Genomic DNA, 16,263 nt, shown 5'->3' on the forward strand with positions numbered 1-16,263 from the left:
GGCAACGGCATACGACAAGTTGCGAGGTCAAGGCAACCCCCCCCCACTCACGACAATAAATACATAAATATCGACATGTTGTACCACGCTTAAAAAAATCTAATGCTACCGATTTTACTATGATTTCAACTTGCTCTCATTTTATGTATTATTTTTTTAAACCTGCAACTGGCGATCAGTGCCCCCCCCCCCCCCCAGACACACACAAATAGGGCCTCCGAGAGCATAGGTGTCAAACTCAAGGCCCGGGGGCCAGGTCCGGCCCGCCGCGTGATTTCACGCTGCCCGCGAAGGCAAACCATGTATTTCAAATGATGCAGTGATTTTTGTGATAATCTGGAACAAAAATTTAAAAATGTCACATCAGAAATGATAAAGTTGGGACGTTGCAAACATTTGTGTTTGACCAAATCACGAACGGTAGTTGAAAAACCCATTACGCTTGATTTTTGATTACATAACTAGTTCATAAATTTCATGTGTAAACACATCGTAGTTGATAAAAGTTGAGATGTTGCAAGCATTTTTGTGTCGGCAAACATGAACAATAGCTGAAAAACCCGTTACGCTTGATTTCTGATTCAAAACTAGTTCATAAATTTGATATGGAAATATCATGAGGTGAGAGATCAGAACTACAACGTGGCCCTGGAGGCTCCAGCTGGATGGTTTAAAACCCAACTAAATTTATTATATTAAATGCAGGAATCCATTTTTTTTTTTTTACTACAAAATACTAGAAGGATCTCAGTGCGATAAAACGCAGTTATTTTTTTTTTTAAATTAATATCCCTCAGACACAAGCATCTTTTTTATTCAAACGCTTGGATTGCATTTCTACATTTTTGTATAAGCAGCTTCACAATCATTTCTTTTCATACAACTCTCACTCGCGACAACACTGTTTCAATTATTGTCTAATAATTGATGTTGTTTTTTTTTTTATAACCCTTTTGAAGCGTTTCCAAAGGTTGACTTATCTTAGTGTAATTTGTTCGGAGGCCGAGCGTGAAATGATCACAAGTCTGAGCGCACGGCTCAGTCAGCTGTTCGGCTTGAAGGTCAGAAGAAGCCGCGAGGAAACGGAATATAAATCGCTCACAAAATGGAAACCCAAAAAGAAAAAAAGTCAACGTCTATCAAAATGCATTATGAATTTTTTTAAAAGTGCTTTTTTTTTTAATATCATCTGCAGTTCTTGTGATTTAAAGGTACAGTACATCCAATTTGAAAACGATTCACGGACATAAAAACGAGCACCGAAGTTCCCTGAGTCAAAAAACGAGGAGGAAGATGTAAAGTCTCACATCACTTGGCACAACCCAGACTAAAAGTGCACAATCGCAGAGGAGGAAAATACTGAAAATCATCCCATCCCTTTTAGTTTTCAAGAGCAGCCAAAACTAAAACCAACATATTTGGGATTTCCCTTTAAGAATACTGTTAAGGCATTAACCCGTTAACCCAAAAATAAACCAAAAAAATAAGTTTGTAAGGGATGAAAATCCAGCGCGAAAGAGAAATCTCACTCGTGCGCATTCAGAGTGCATGCATACTAATTTTTTTTTGACTGCAGCGGTGGCCAACCAGCTAGAGATGAAGAGCCACATTTTTTTTTTTTTTTTTTTTTTACACTGTTACGGCAAAGAGCCAAATCATACACATACTGGCCAGATTTATTGTAATTGTCACGCGCCAACATGATGAGAAAAATGAAATTCTTGTATGGCTTTTTGGCCTTTGCAACGCTCCAAAACACTTGATATGATGCAAACATTCGCCTGTGGATCCCTCATTACATGAACGCGCCACCAGGATTTGAATTTGAAATGTAAAGTGATGACAATTTCAATATTTGTATTTCAGTGCAACTTTTCAATGTTAACAATTTCAACTGGCTACAATTCGCGGTCTGAAATTCACCGTCCGTGCCACCGGGCAGGGTTACTTCAGGTCAGAACCAAAGAGCCGGCCAATCGCAGTAACCATTTCTTAGTCACGTGACATCACACACTAAGAAAGCGTCACTGTGATTGGCCGGGCGTTCGGTTCTGACCTGAAGTAACCCTGCCTGGTGGCACAGACGGTGAATTTCAGACAGCGAATTGTAGCTACTATTGAAAATTTGATGATTTAAAATTCAAATCATGGTGACACTAATTTACTTAATGTAAATATCCATATTCTCAAATGAGCCCAATGTGTATTTTAAAAAAGAAAATAAACCGTCAGTCCCAGTGATGTTTACGTAGGTTAACGTGTGGCCGCAATACGCTTCCGTGTACGGGGGCTGAAGCCTATCCCAGCGGTTTACTTTCATTTTTTTTTAAATACACATTGGACTCATTTGGGAACAATGCATATGAAAAAAAATGCGTCTGGGAGAGGTTTACCAAAGTTTAACGCGTGGCTGCAACACGCTTCATCTACGGAGGAGCCGACTCGTCCCCCCCCCCCCCCCCCAATCATAGTTATGAATGCGAGTTTGTTTAAAACCGGGGGTCATTTATCGAAATATTGGTTTTTCTATTGAAAAAATCTGAGTGGCTCCATCACTATGTGGGATTTATTCTTGATTGAGAACAGATCCAGCAACGAAGTATTTGTACGCGTCCAAACTTTTCTAGGCTTTCAAACTTTTCCGTGTAAATCTCAACGACTTACTCACCAGATCCACGCGTAGATCCAGTTGTCCGAGACAAGCGGAAGCGGGTTAACAGTCCAATTTCTTATCGGCAAAAACATCGACTTCGGCATTAAATATGGCTCCTCTATTTCCACGTACCTTCGTTTATTAGCAGCTTCTAAATGTTTCACGGTATCGGACATAACTCCGGGCGTCGTGCTATAAGACATATTTTCGTTTCGTCTCGACGGACTTAGCATTGAGCAATGCGTTGTTTGACCGGCAATACGGCGGTGATTTCGGTGACGTAGGTGCACGAGCGCTATAGCATGCTAACCTTTCCTGCCGCGGTCACGTGACCGCGATCGGGAAACGACTTCTTCGTGCCGAGGTCGTCCTGCCCGTGGTTAACGTTTCCTTCTCTCATTGCACAGCTGATCCGGGTGCAGAAACAGTAAAGGCACTCTTCCCCAGTCGCCATTGCGCTTTTTTTTTTCCCTTCTCATCCTCCGGCTGTGGAGTCCCGTCTCACTTATCGATCGACACACACACACACACACACAAAGCTTGTTGTCACAATACCTGTAACAACTGTAATAAACACAAGCAAAGCTCGCACGCAAATACCACAATCAACGCAAGCAAAGCCTGCTCGCAATTACCGTAATGAAAACCAAAGCACGCGCGGAACTTGGATATGCTTTCGCGCCTTCACGAGAGCCGCGGCGGGTTGGCCACCGCCCGCTCTACAGGCTGGGGATGGGCTTGGCGGCGACCGCAATGCTCTCGATGGAACACTCGTCGCTTCCTCGGCGGATCCGGAAGTAGCCGCTCTCCCCCCAGCCGTCGCCCCAGCTATTCTTGACGAGCCAGTATTTCTGGCCGGTCACGTGACAGCGGCCGTAGCCCACCAGCAGCACGGCGTGGTTGGTCAGCTCGAAGGGGTTGAAGGGGTCCGAGATGCCCGTGTGGTGGTAGATGCCCTCCTTGTAGTGCATGAAGTCCGAGTACACCTGCGAAGAATGCGGTCACGTGCTCTCACTGGCTGGATTTTAGGGGTGGCCGATCGGTATCACCTTCGATATACCGTAATTCCCGGCCTACAGAGCGCACCTGCTTATAAGCCTCACCCAGTGCATTTGTAAAGGAAATACCATTTGGTACATACATACGTCGCAGCCATGTAAAAGCCGCAAGTGCCCATATTGAAACCCAGATTGAAACATGAGATATTTACAAAGATGGTACACAGAGTTTAATGCAAGTCGCGCTAACGCTAGAGCCGCGCTAACGCTAGCGCCATGCTAACGCTAGCACCGCCACGCTAACAACGCCAATTAAAAAAAAAAACATACTGGTGTAACGCCGAAGAAAAGGAGTCCGAGGCGGAGTGTCGAACACAGAAACAAACCTAATTTTAATGGCAGACATCAACAAACGAACACCGGAAGTGTAACAACAAAAACGGTCCGTGCGGAACCCCACAACCCGACTCGAGGTCCCGCGGGTGAATTATGTAAACACCACGCTGGTAAAAATCACTAGCTAGTGTTAAACTCTTTCTGTGTACCGTCTTCCTTTGTGAATATCTCGTGTTTCAACGTGGGCACTTGCGGCTTTTACACAACTGCACCGTATGTATGTATGTACCAAATGGTATTTCCTTTACAAATGTACAGGGAATTACGGTGCGTTCATACAACTGCAAACTATCGATGTTTTGCGACAATCTATGCCAGCGACGTTTCATGACAGATACAACAATTAAATCCTCTTCCACTAGATGGCAGAAGGTAGGATTTGACTCGAGTAACTGCAGAATATACAACACAGGTGTCAAACTCAAGGCCCGGGGGGCCAGATCTGGCCTGCTGCATGAGTTTATGTGGCCCTTGAAGGCAAATCATCTGTACCAACCTCCATGATTTTTGTTATCATCTGTACCAATATTTCTAATTGTCATGTCATATAAATGACAACGTTGAGTTTTTGCAAGCGTTTTTGTGTTACCAAACATCAACAATGGTTAAAAAAAAAATACTCATTACCCTTGATTTCCAATTCCAAAACTAGTTCATATTAAATTATACATATATATTTCATGACGAGGCGGTTAAAAATTATTCTGGTTTCGCAGCCATAACTCCCCTCTGAGGGAAACCGTAACTACAAGAGAAAAATGAGTTTGACACCCCTGTTACACAACAATCGGGTACAGTACTTTTCCATTGAGTATTTTGACAGTACATCAACATATGCCTGCTATCGAGTCATGTACGCAGCAATCCCCCTCGCACACCCTCAGGCTCTCAATTAATGAACTCTGTACTTGGAAGAAAAACAAGAAGAGGTTCTACCTCAAAGGACACTGCCATGGGGCCATTCTGGACCAGTTCCAGCATCATGGCAGCCTCGCTGCAGCCGCCATAAAATCCTCCCACGTAGCTGTACTCCGCCACATAAGTTCGGCCGCAGTTTTGAGCCACGCCGCAGGGAGTGTTCTTTGCGACGTACGGAAAACAGGACTCGTCCACAATGCCAAAGTCTTGGGCGTACTTTCCGATCAGGTACGGGAAGCCGCCATCGCAACCTGAAATATGAGACATGAAGAAATACTTTGTGACCTTCTTCTTGGGTCAAAGATGTGACATTTAGCTAATAACTGCCAAGAAGTATCACAAAAGTAAAACACGACCCAAAAACCAATGAATTTAATCTCCTCGTACGATACACCCATGAATACCAAATTCATATTCACTTTCTTAGGTTTAGCAATGCAGCTTTGCAACCGGCCTGTATTACAAAAAAAGTATTACAATACCTTGAGAGTACTTCGAGCAGGAGACCACATGTTGGGGGCTGAGTATGGGGTCCTTACTGTTGTTGGTGGAGATTCGGATGCGAGCCTCCAGCATTCCCATGGTGGCGAAGGAGTAGCAGCTACCGCATGAAGCTGGGAAAGGGATTTTTTTTTTTTTTTTAATTTTAGAAGTAAATAAATCTGTGCAGGTTATAAAATGAGCCTTTGAAGACATTTACAAAACATACCATAATTTATCAAAAAATAATGCGCAATTTTATACAAAAACATTTTCAAAATGTTAATGGAGCGCATTATATTTAGGTATAGATGAAAAATAAAAAATAAAATCACATTATATAGTTGTATACATAGTGGTAAAAAAAAAAAAAAAGTATACATATACATTTCAATCACACCTAGGGGCAATTTAGAGTGTCCAATTTATGTTGCATATTTTTGGGATGTGGGAGGAAACCCGAGTGCCCACACGGAGGAAACCCACGCGGGCACGGGGAGAACATGCAAACTCCACACAGGCTGGTCCGGGATGGAACCCGGGACCTCAGAACCGTGAGGCCAATGCTTTACCAGCTCAACCACCGTGCCGCCCATGCACAAACATTTGATTTACAAATATTTCATTAAAAAAACCTTAAACAGTGTTACATATTATTTTATTTTTTACTATTAATAAAATTTATTTGAATGTATTTCATATATTTATTTAAGACTGTAATATGTGTTATCAACAGTATTCATAAAATACTGTATTATGCCATCATTGAGCATTTATTTTAGTCGCTTGAGGGATTCTGTTCTGACAATTACAGGGACCAGGACAAGCGTGTCCTGTGGCCTGTCCTGAGTTATATATTAACGCGCAATGATTATTATTAATGATTGCTGTACAGACAGTTTTTGAAAAAACGATACAATTACAAACCTAACTAAATATAAATACAGATAATTCCCAATATTTTGAGCTTATGAGTTGGAGCAAATTGGTGGTGCGCGTTGTACATTGGTAGAAGGGTTTTCCTGATGTTTTGGGCTGACTTTGGGGGTGCGCATACTCGAGAAATTACGGTATTACTCCATAAGAAGCTGCGACAATACGTTGTCACTAGAGTTGAAAAATTATGAGCGGCAACAAGGTGAAAAGGGAACAGCAAAATTCACATTCATTTGCAGTCAAAATGTGAGAAGGTAGCGCTACACCATAAGAGAGCGGGAAAATATGAGGTCAAAGCAATCTCTGAGGTTACACCTGCCAACAGGAAACAAGATCTGGGGGTTGGGGGGGGGGGGGGGAATCCTCTTTTGTGAATGGAAGTGAACCGTCAAAGAGCTAACGCATGACTTTACAGGCTCGCGCACCGCGGCGGAACATAAAAAGCTTCGAGGGCTTCCTGTCAAACACTCCAACCCTCTCCAGATCCTAAAGCACATCCCCGCAGAGTCGCTCTCAGACACTCCAACTGCTCGGCACGTTTAATCCCTCCACTCGCACGCCGAGCTGTGCAGAAAAAAAATGAAAAAACCGAGAGAGCTCCCAGACGAGTCGGGTCTGGCCAGTCGGGAGGGTTAGCGAGCCGCCTCTAGCCGTGCTGTGCCTGTCCACGTGCAGGACTTCATCCGGCGCCGACCGAACGTTCTCCAAGATAGCCTTCCCAGAGTTGTCTTAACGGCACATTATTTCAAACGTGGATAAATCTACGTGCCGAGAACAAGGAGAGAAGCTGACCCCCGGCATAGAGTGAGAGAAACTGGATTTAAGAGAACGTGAATGTCACCTTGGTTTCGCACCGGGCTGACAAAGTTCAGGCCATCGACGTTCCTCCAGTCCCAATGCTGCGGTAGAGCTGCCGCCAACTTGGCTACTTGTGCTGTCGCAGGGGTAGGGTGGACATGCCTGAAGGACAGAAATGTTATATTACACATATATATATATATATATATATATATATATATATATAAAAACATGTGAATGTGTGTTTGTCCCAAAACTCACAATACACTTCTTTTTTAATATTTCAGATTTAACTAGGACAGATGTGAGACTATCATAATTTGACAGTTTACGGTTTTTGCATGCATGTGATTCCCCCGTCCAAGCCCCGTCGATTGACATCGGCGTTGCAAAATCGCCACCTGCCAAATAGTTTTTCCTGTCCCCGGACTGCAGTTCCGTACCAGTTTTGAAGCTATTCGACCGTCACGGTCCTCAGTCACCGGGATTTGACAGGCGCGCCATCGCACTCGCAAAGCTGCACAGTCGATCACGCAAAATCACGCCCGTACAATTTGTTAGGAGTAGAAATACATAGATATTGAAAGATGATGTCGCTTATTTGACCAATGTTCCCTCTAAGCTGCGCCACTGCGCAATTGCGCACTAGTCGCACGCTCTTAGCGCACATGAAAACCGATCCAGCGCAGTAAACCACGGCCTGACGTCTTGACGGCAGACGGGAGCTGCTGCTCAGCCTACTTCTACGGTCTAGTTTACGTGACGCCACACCCCTCCGCTGTTAAAGGGGTACACTCGTAATTACAAACAGAACACACACCCGCAACTTTATATCTGTGGGCATGACTGGTGGACCACACCCGTGACATTATATCCGCGGGCATGACTGACCGCACCCGTACATTTTTCAAATTTGAGTGACGGCGGTCGTCCAACGTGTAGTACAATTTATGCTTTCCGTGACAACTTTTTTTTTTTTTTAAAGACAGTACGTGCAGCAGAAGACCAGATAATAGATAAGCAATGATGAAACCACTGAAATGTGACAACAGACATGCCCACAAAACCAAAGTCTCGTGCTGGACTGGAACTGAGCATCAACAAAGGATCCACTCAACAGATGCTTCAGAGAGTGACAAATCTTTTACCGGTACCTACTTGAGGTTGTTAAACACCCTAAACTCCCACTTCAAGACAAGAGTTACTTGCTTCACGGTCTGCCAAAAACGGGTTTCCTTTTGAGAAACTCGCCACGGATTGCGTTAATTGGACTACGCACAGCAGCTGTGCGGTGGTCAGAAAGCTTCTTGAACTGGAACCGACTGGGACTCAGGGACCGAGGAACTCCTTGCAAGGTGGCAATTTTGCAACGGTGCTCCAGTGTCAATTGGCAAGCCATGGGCAAACTATCCATCCATCCATTTTCTTCGCCGCTTATCCTCACAAGGGTCGCGGGGAGTTCCGGAGCCTATCCCAGCTGTCAATTGGCAGGATGCGGGATACACCCTGAACTGATTGCCAGCCAATCGCAGGGCACATCGAGATAAACAGCCACACTCGCAATCACACCTAGGGGCAATTTAGAGTGTCCAATTAATCCATCCATCCATTTTCTTCGCCGCTTATCTTAACAACGATCGCGGGAGTGCTGGAGGCTATCCCGGCTGTCAACGGGAAGGAGGCGCGGTACACCCTGAACTGGTCGCCAGCCAATCGCAGGGCACATCGAGATAAACAGCCACACTTGCAATCACAATCACACTTATGGGCAATTTAGAGTGTCCAATTAATCCATCCATCCATTTTCTTAACCGCTTATCCTCACGAGGGTCGCGGGGAGTGCCGGAGCCTATCCCAGCTGTCAACGGGCAGGAGGCGGGGCACACCCTGAACTGGTCGCCACCCAATCGCAGGGCACATGGAGACAAACAGCCGCACTCACAATCACACCTTGGCGCAATTTAGAGTGTCCAGTTAATGTTGCATGTTTTTGGGACGTGGGAGGAAATCGGAGTGCCCACCCGGAGAAAAGCCACGCAGGCACGGGGAGATCTGCAAACTCCACACAAGGAGGGTCAGGATTGAACCCGGGACCTCAGAACTGTGAGGCCAACGCTTTTACCAGCTGACCTTCTGCATAAATCCCATGCCTTCACCCAGAAGAGCATATTTTACAAAGATTTATTTTCCTCCTGTTGAAATAATGAATTGATGCTGCAAAATGCATTTATTTATTGATTGGGTGTCTTGTCAAGGACTGAAAAGCCATCGTTGGATGTTTTTCAACTATATGCGATAAAAGGTAGGCGGCACGGTGGATCATGGGTGAAGCGTTTGCCTCAGAGTTCTGAGGTCCCGGGTTCAATCCCCACAGTTTGCATGTTTTCCCCGTGCCTGCGGTGGGTTTTCTCCGGGCGGGCACTTCGGTTTCCTCCCACATCCCAAAAACAAACAACATTAATTGGACACTAATTTGCCCCTCGGTGTGATTGTGAGGGCGGCTTTTTGTCTCAATTTGCCCTGCGATATGGTGGCGACCAGTTCAGCGTGTACCCCGCCTCTTGCCCGATGACAGCTGGGAAGGGCTCCGGCGCTCCCAGCAACCCTGGTGAGGATAAGCGGCAAAGAAAATGGATGCAATTTCAGGCAGCGAATATTAGCCAGTTGAATCTCAGGAGACTGAAAATATTGTTTGAACTGGCGACCAGTTCAGGGTGAAGTCGGAAATAGAAAAGGGAGAAAGTGCAGCGGGGTGGGTCAAGACCTGGATTCGATCCCAGCCCCGCCAGCGTGGAGTTTGCATGTTCTCCCCGTGCCTACGTGGCTTTTCTCCGGGTGGGCACATCCCAAAAACATGCAACATTAATCGGACACTCTAAATTCCCCCTAGATGTGATTGTGAGTGCGGCTGTTTGTCTCCGTGCGCCCTGCGATTGGCTGGCGACCAGTTCAGGGCGTACCCTCCCTCCTGCCTGTTGACAGCTGGGATAGGCCCCAGCGCTCCCTGTGACCCTCGTGAGGATAAGCGGCGTAGGAAAGGGATGGATGAGACAAAAGTATAAACTCACACAGAAATGCGGGACGAGGGTCCTCCGGCTCTGGAGTGCAGCTCCGGCAGCGAGTAGGTCTCGTACTCTGGGTAGGAGACCGCCTTCCACGAATTCTGGGCCGCGTTGATGGCCTCGATGACACCTCGGTTCGGCGTAAACGGCCTGTCGAAGAGCCTGAAGAGAGGGGAAAAATGTCAGGCCGAGTACCGCTGGAAGTCCAGGGCAACAAAGCCGTCATCTGAGGCTCCACCGTGTCATTTGATCATATCATTACTAGTAAGTACAGTATTGATTGTGCAGGAGATAATGCTCACGTAACTCCTCTTCATAACTATAACTCATATCGGCCCATGAGACAAAAAAAAAAAAAAGAAACATCCATAGTCTCTTCTCAAGAACGCACATGAACGGACTATTGACAAAGAGTGAACTACATCCTGTTTGAAGAGCAGAACACGCATGATGGTGACGCACGGGCGAGTCTGCGTGGAAGACTTCAAACGTCGCAGAACAATGAGCACCGACGTTTACTGAGATTTTAGAAGGGGGAAAAAAAAAAAAAGCTTCCTTTGATTTTAGACAGCGTGACGGAGTGAGGATAAGCATAGAATCGCAAGGATTTGTCCATGTTGGTCAGTGATGAGAACGAGGATTCAGGTGTCCGCGGCTGTGGCATTCAAAGACATACCGTAATTTCCGGCCTACAGAGCGCACCTGATTATAAGCCTCAGCCAGTACATTTGTAAAGGAAATATCATTTGGTACATACATAAGCTGCATTGTGTAAAAGCCGCAAGTGCCCACATTGAAACCAACATATTTACAAAGACGGTACACAGAAAGAGTTTTAATACATTAGCTTATCTTAACATAGCAACAACACGGTAGCATGAAGAGGGCTGGTAAAAAGAAAAAACAAAAAAAAAACATACTGGTAAAAAAAAAAAAAAGTTCAAAAAAAACAAACCTAAATCACTGAGACGTGGCTGCAAAATACACTAGCGTGGCGCTAATGCTAGTGCGGCACGAACAGGGCTGGTTAAAAAAAAAAAAACATACCGGTAAAAATTACGGAGACATGGCAGTAACACAGCAGCAACACGTTAACACAGCACTAACGCTAGCGCAGCGACAACAGGGCCGGTAAAAAAAAAAAAAAAACATACTGGTAAAAATCATGGAGACATGGCAGTAACACAGCCGCGACATGCTAGCACAGCGCTAACACGAGCGCGACGACAACAGGGCCGGTAAAAAAAAAAAAAAAAACATACCGGTAAAAATCACGGAGACACGTCAGTAACACAGCAGCAACATGTTAACACAGCGCTAATGCTTGCGCAGCGACAACAGGGCCGGATAAAATTTAAAAAATAAAAAAAACATACCGGTAAAAATCACGAAGACACAGCAGTTACACAGCAGCAACACGCTAGCACAGCGCTAACGCTAGTGCAGCGACAACAGGGCCGGTCAAAATAAAAAAATTAAAAAAACAAACCAGTAAAAATCACTGAGATGCGGCAGTAATACAGCAGCAACACGCTAGCACAGCACTAACGCTAACGGTTAAAAAAAAAATAAAATACCAGTAAAAGTCACTTCCTCGGCACATATATTCCACCGGCCTCACTCTTACCTTTTCCGCTCGAGCGCCCCCTTGCGGCCGTTTGAAAAAAAAAAAAAAAATACACTAATTAACCGCATCACCGCATAAGCCGCAGGGTTGAAGGCGTGTGGAAAAAAATTTGCGGCTTACGGGCCGGAAATGACGTTAATTTACCTGGCGCTCAAGGGTGGCTTGTAGTAAGCTTGGGGTGGCACCGGTGCGACTTTCTTTCCGACAAAACAGGCCCAGTTGTTGCCTAAAACGTCGTGCACCCATCCTGGCAGGGTGAGGTCACAAAAGCTGGTCACCTTCGGGCCCTCTTCGACGTACTGAAAAAGGAGAACGAAAATACCCAACAAATTTGTACGTGAAATTAAACGTAAGGATTTATTCGGATAAAATGTCTCAAGGGAACCGACGGCAGGCAGACTACGAGGAAATGGAACAATCACATGTTTTGTGACGCCGAATAGGAATGCGCTATTTTCTCGACACATGCGTCATGAGAGGGAAAGAGGAATAATGTCTTGTCACGTCGCTGGATGATACACGATCATTCGATTTCAAGAATGACAACTTTTTTTTTTATGACCAGATTTCCATTATGAAATACAAATTGTTATGATAAATACTGAATACTGAAATACTGAATGAAGAAAGTAAATATGTGCCACTAGGATTTAAATTAAAAATCCATCCATTTTCTTTGCCGCTTATCCTCACGAGGGTCGCGGGGAGTGCCTATCCCGGCTCTCAACGGGCAGGAGGCGGGGCGCACTCCGAACAGGTCGCCAGCCAATCGCAGGGCACAGAGAAACAAACGCTCAGATTCACACCTAGGGGCAATTTAGAGTTTATTTAGTGTCCAATTAATGTTGCAAGTTTTTGGGATGTGGGAGGAAACCGGAGTGCCCACCCGGGGAAAACCCACGCAGGCATGGGGAGAACATGCAAACTCCACACAGGCGGGGCCGGGATCAAACCCGGGTCCTCAGAACTGTGAGGCCAACGCTTTTAACAGCGGACCCACCGTGCCGCCTGAATTAAAAATGCCACTGAAAATGTTATGTTGTATTTTTGAATACATATTTTCACTACAATTAAAAATTCTGTATTTCAGTTTAACTTTTCAATGTTCAAATTCGTCCTATTAAAAAAAAAAAAAATCAAACCTTTCAAAATACAAACGCAAAATTTCTCCTGAGATTGAACTGGCTAAAATTCACTGAAATTCCATCAATTTTCTTTGCCGCTTATCCTGAACTGGTCGCCAGCCAATCACAGACAAACAACCAATCGCACTCACAATCACACCTAGGGACAATTTAGAGTGTCCAGTTAATGTCGCATGTTTTTGGGATGTGGGAGGAAACCGGAGTGCCCACCCGGGGAAAACCCACGCAGGCACGGGGAGGACACGCAAAGTCCACACAGGCGGGGCCGGGATCAAACCCGGGTCCTCAGAACTGTTGGGCCAACGCTTTAACCGGCAGGGTTACTTCCGTTCACAGACATTAGCAAAGTATGTCCGAACCCAAACCTAACACCCAGCCAATCCAGTTCTGCTTTTACAAACGACACAGATTGGCTCTATAAATATATATATATACATAAAACATCATATTCATAGCAATATTATAAGCGCTTCGTTTACCTTGAAGAATGCAAACCATTTGTAGCCATTGATGACGACTTCGAAGCCCTGGTTGTAGATGAGCGTGAAGAAGCCGCTGTTGCCCATCTCGTCGTTGGCCACAGACAGCTTCTCGAGGGTCACCGTCACCGTCACCGTCTTCCCACCTGCGGCTGAAAAAAAGACACGCAATATTATACTATCGTTTCGAGCCATATTTAGATGATATGCGGATCACGGCAAAACCACCTCCGCGTGACGGCGATAAAAACAACGCCACGTGTGAGCGACGACGCCGCCGCGGCCAAACCGCCTCCCCGTCCGATCCACCTCCGCGGCGGAAATGAGCCGCCGTGTACCCGGCGCAGTGACAAGCCACCCCGGCCGAAGCCGTGTCGACAAGGCCGGCGCCCGGCTCAGCCTTGTCGACAAGGCCGGTGGCGAGCCACAAGGCCTGCGGAGGCCGTCCTTCCGCGGCTGCTGCACGGAAGCCTTCCGATGCGACACATTTAGCACCCCAGACTTACGGATTACGCCCCCGCCCCCCAACTATTGTTTTTTTTTTAAAGGGCCACTGTCATCAAATGCATGATTTTTCGTATGTTAATAATGAAAAACCGGCAGCCGGCATCCGTTTTTTTTTTTCCCCCCACCACAAAGCATGTTTTGACGCATGTGGCTTTTTGTAACTCCCGCCACAAAAATCATCTCGAGGGATTTGTTTTCGAGAAGAAGCAGGAAGTGACGTAGAGGACAGAGGCGCCCCCTAGTGGACTCGTTTGTTTCTATTAGTTTTACCTCCGGGAATGTAGCTCGTTGTTCCTTCGTGTTAGCCAAAACGCCGGCTCGTTGCATTGCTGGACATTGCTCGAACACTCGGGAGGATGGATTTTTTCATTGAAGTCAATAATGTTATATGTGTTTTTTTCATTACAATATCTATTTTCCCCGACGAACCGGATCTCTTAGAAACTTATGAATCCTCCCGAGTGTTCGAGCAATATCCAGCAATACAACGAGCCACCCTTTTTTGCTAACACAAAGGAACAACGAGCTACCTTCCCGCAGGTAAAACTAGTAGAAACGGACGAGTCCACTTGAGGGCCGGTCCTGCCATGTACGTCACTTCCTGCTTCTTCTCCAAAACAAATCCCTCGAGAGGATTTTCACGGCGGGAGTTACAAAAAGCCATATACGTCAAAATCGAAAATGTTTTGTGGTGAAAAAACGGATGGGTCCATATCGGCTGCCGGGTTTTTTTTTTTTTTCATTAATAGCATTCTAAAAATCATGCATTTCATGACAGTGGACCTTTAAGAAACCTTGTTGTAAATGAGGAAAAGCGGTGGTGAAACCAAATACTGTACACTAAATATTTGGCTTCGAGTTATGCAACTGTACGCCATAAATTACAGTTCAGTACAAACAATATCTTGGATTGAAGGAGTTTGGCTCACATTTGGTATGACCAGGAAGTAAAATGCAAACCTGCTGATCTTTTGTGGAAGCTGTAACACATTTAATGACCAAAAAAAAAAAAAAAAACCTAACCCTAAAATATTTTTTTTTTTTTTTTTATGAAATGTAAGTGCACACATCATCGCAAGACGTGTACAGTGAGCCACTTGATCTTGCGAGTTGCAACCTGTTATTAAATCATAAATTTAACCCAAAAGATGACAACTATTGTCATATTTTTATCACTCTTTTTGCTGTTCTGCTCTACTGTCACAATATTTCGCCATTGTACCTCCTTCCTCGGAGCAGTTGTCGTTCTTGTCGTGGCCCGGGTCGGACACCCGGAACACCCAAGTCCCCAGGAGGTCCTCGTAGGTGCAGTTGGCCGGGGTGTCCCCCCGACACCCCCACGCACACATCGCCAACACACACGCCAGGACGCCGCTCAGCCTCATCACGACACGCGCACGCTAAGCAGGCCAAGTGGACTTGACAGCGCGACCTAATTTTAGAAAGGCACAACTTTAAAAACTCCCGAAAATAAAACAGCCGACGAGTACATGTGCACGGAAGTGACAGCTTAGACACCATAAGTTGTAAAATAACATTTTTAGGCTTCAGAATAATCATAAATATAATTCTTCTTTGGTGGATTTTTACCTTCACTCGTTTTGACTTGCTGCAACTACCGGAAGTGTCTATCGTCATTCAAAAATGTTCTTTATCCTTGTACACTGCAGCCCGATGCTATATGTATTTTGTTTTCGCAATTTTTCCGAACGTGACCGTCATTTCTGCGCAGGCGCAAAGCCGCCACGACGACATGGGAAATGAAAACGAGCAAGCTGTCAAACAGACGTTCCTACGTGGCGGCCATGTTGGAAAGGGCGACTTTCCTATCAAACACAATGCACGGACTTAAAAAAAAAAAAAAAAGAAGTTGTTCATTTCTCAGCCCATTTTCACAAATTATGCAGCATAACGTGTCAGCATTTTAACCGTTTGTTGTCTCGATTCCTCCGGTGCGGCAAAACGAACAAAAACCTCGTGTTACCGGGCAGCTTTTGTCTTCTTCTTTGGCTATCCTGCCAGAAGACACACATCTCATGTGCGTCAGATACCGAGATAAGACCCGGACGTCTGTACTGCACATTCCTTTGTAATAAATCCTATTTGCTGTTAACTTTTTCTAATCATTGGTCATATCTTCCTCGACCCGTGACCACGCGTAGGGTCCAAACTCGCAAATCCCTTCGACGCCAAATGTTTGATCCTGGAACAGATTATTCGTATATCAATTATTTCCTATCGCAAATGAATGCTTCAATCAAAGG

At 45.3% G+C, this 16,263-nt stretch overlaps 1 protein-coding gene across 3 annotated transcripts; it reads right to left on the minus strand.

The window, feature by feature from the left end:
• Positions 1–15: 15 nt before the first annotated feature.
• Positions 16–16,104, minus strand: ctsc (cathepsin C). 3 transcript variants are annotated; one of them, XM_061827789.1, is made up of 9 exons: positions 15,590–16,104; positions 15,222–15,431; positions 13,493–13,644; positions 12,013–12,167; positions 10,248–10,403; positions 7,223–7,341; positions 5,505–5,579; positions 4,984–5,216; positions 16–3,639 (listed from the first exon to the last, which is right to left on the minus strand). In XM_061827789.1, the coding sequence occupies exons 2-9, from the start codon at positions 15,382–15,384 to the stop codon at positions 3,373–3,375; spliced, it is 1,320 nt and encodes a 439-aa protein (XP_061683773.1). In that variant the 5' UTR covers positions 15,385–15,431; positions 15,590–16,104; the 3' UTR covers positions 16–3,372. The 3 variants fall into 3 exon arrangements, with proteins under 3 accessions (XP_061683773.1, XP_061683774.1, XP_061683772.1); XM_061827788.1 differs by having other exon boundaries at positions 17–3,639; positions 5,448–5,579; positions 15,590–16,100; XM_061827790.1 differs by lacking the exon at positions 15,590–16,104 and having other exon boundaries at positions 5,448–5,579; positions 15,222–15,384.
• Positions 16,105–16,263: the final 159 nt, after the last annotated feature.

The sequence above is a fragment of the Syngnathoides biaculeatus genome, chromosome 8, assembly GCF_019802595.1.
Source record: "Syngnathoides biaculeatus isolate LvHL_M chromosome 8, ASM1980259v1, whole genome shotgun sequence".
Lineage (NCBI taxonomy): Eukaryota > Metazoa > Chordata > Actinopteri > Syngnathiformes > Syngnathidae > Syngnathoides > Syngnathoides biaculeatus.

Coding starts and splice junctions, on each gene's coding strand:
- ctsc (XM_061827790.1), bottom strand. CDS start 15,384: ATGAGGCTGAGCGGCGTCCTGGCGTGTGTGTTGGCGATGTGTGCGTGG. Junction 10,404..12,012: donor AAGCCACCCTTGAGCGCCAG/GTAAATTAACGT, acceptor CCCTCTCTTCAG/GCTCTTCGACAGGCCGTTTA. Junction 5,580..7,222: donor CAGCCCGGTGCGAAACCAAG/GTGACATTCACG, acceptor TCCCTTTCCCAG/CTTCATGCGGTAGCTGCTAC.